This window comes from Sinocyclocheilus grahami, unplaced genomic scaffold (assembly GCF_001515645.1).
Source record: "Sinocyclocheilus grahami isolate Dianchi unplaced genomic scaffold, SAMN03320097.WGS_v1.1 scaffold4431.1, whole genome shotgun sequence".
Taxonomy (NCBI): domain Eukaryota; kingdom Metazoa; phylum Chordata; class Actinopteri; order Cypriniformes; family Cyprinidae; genus Sinocyclocheilus; species Sinocyclocheilus grahami.
In genome coordinates, this window is record NW_015509368.1 from 11702 (window position 1) to 12914 (window position 1213).

The 1213-nt window shown below is 40.0% G+C and overlaps 1 protein-coding gene across 1 annotated transcript; it reads left to right on the plus strand.

Moving 5' to 3' along the window:
• The first annotated feature begins 15 nt into the window (after nucleotides 1-15).
• On the plus strand, nucleotides 16-930 carry LOC107576833 (gem-associated protein 8-like). The gene is made up of 3 exons (XM_016262960.1): nucleotides 16-73; nucleotides 292-333; nucleotides 490-930. The coding sequence occupies exons 2-3, from the start codon at nucleotides 331-333 to the stop codon at nucleotides 913-915; spliced, it is 429 nt and encodes a 142-aa protein (XP_016118446.1). The 5' UTR covers nucleotides 16-73; nucleotides 292-330; the 3' UTR covers nucleotides 916-930.
• The last annotated feature ends 283 nt before the right edge of the window (nucleotides 931-1213 follow it).

The window sequence follows — 1213 nt, forward strand, 5'->3', positions numbered from 1 at the left end:
GTTGGTTCGCAACCCGCCATAAAACCAAAAGAAGAAGAAGAAGAGATTCTCATGGTAGAGGAAGGCATAAGTGGTGAGAAGTGCAACTAAACAATGCTAGTTTAATTTTAATGTCTAATACGTTTACTTATTGGATTCTTGATAGTACGCTTGTGTTGATTAAAAAGCACACCCGAAGTTACTAGATAACTTCGTTTATCTGTATTATGGCAAAAATCCATTGTACAGCGCTTTACATACATAAATGTTTACTGGTGACTGAAATAAAGTTATTAACTTTCTTTCTAACAGGTACAGAAATAGATTCCATTAACTAGTCTCCTCTTCGTAATGGTAAGTCTTATACTTCTGTGTAATTGATTGATGACTGATCAATATTATACAGCCAATGAAGGCTACATGACTGATTATATGCAATATGAAACAGAGTGATCATTTTAAGCACTTTTTACTGATTAGTCAACATCAAAAACGTTGGTTGTGTTCCAGGCCAGTCAGGGTGATGGAGAGGTGTGGTACGCCCATCCGGTTTACGCCCGATATTGGCAGCACTACCAGCAGGCCATGAGCTGGCACCAGAGGCATAAGCGGGCATACAGAAAAGCTTTGGAGGTTGGCTACTTCCAGGCACTGTATTCCATGTACCCCTCTGCTGTCCAGCGATACTCAGATTGGCATGCAGACGAGAGCTGGAGGAACGCTCCTAGAGACAGAACGACAGGTAGAGAAGAAGAAAGGGAGAATGAGGCCACTGATTCAGACCGTGAGATGGAGGAGGAGAGTTCAGATGAGAGCCAGATCGAGTGTGACGTCAGTAACATGGACATCTCAGAAGAGCTGCGACAATACTTTGCCCAGACAGAGCGACACAGGCAGGAACTCAGTAAGTGTTTAAAAACATCTGGAAATATTTAGAAAAACTGACCTTTCAGCTGCAAGAACTTGCACTTTTTGGGGTTTCACTCCATATTAGGACCACCATATAGTTTATATTATTGTTGTTATTATAGAGATACTTTTAGTTTTTCTGTTGCTGAAACAGTTTTTGGACTAACTTAGTTTAATTCTGGAACATGGTGATTGTGTGGGTCCTCTCTTTTGAGCTACTTATTATCATGATAATAATTCAAAAAGGTTTATATGTCGCCTTTCAGGACCTAATGGTCCTTTTACAAAGGAAAAGGGAAACAACAAATGAATAGAATGTAAGTCT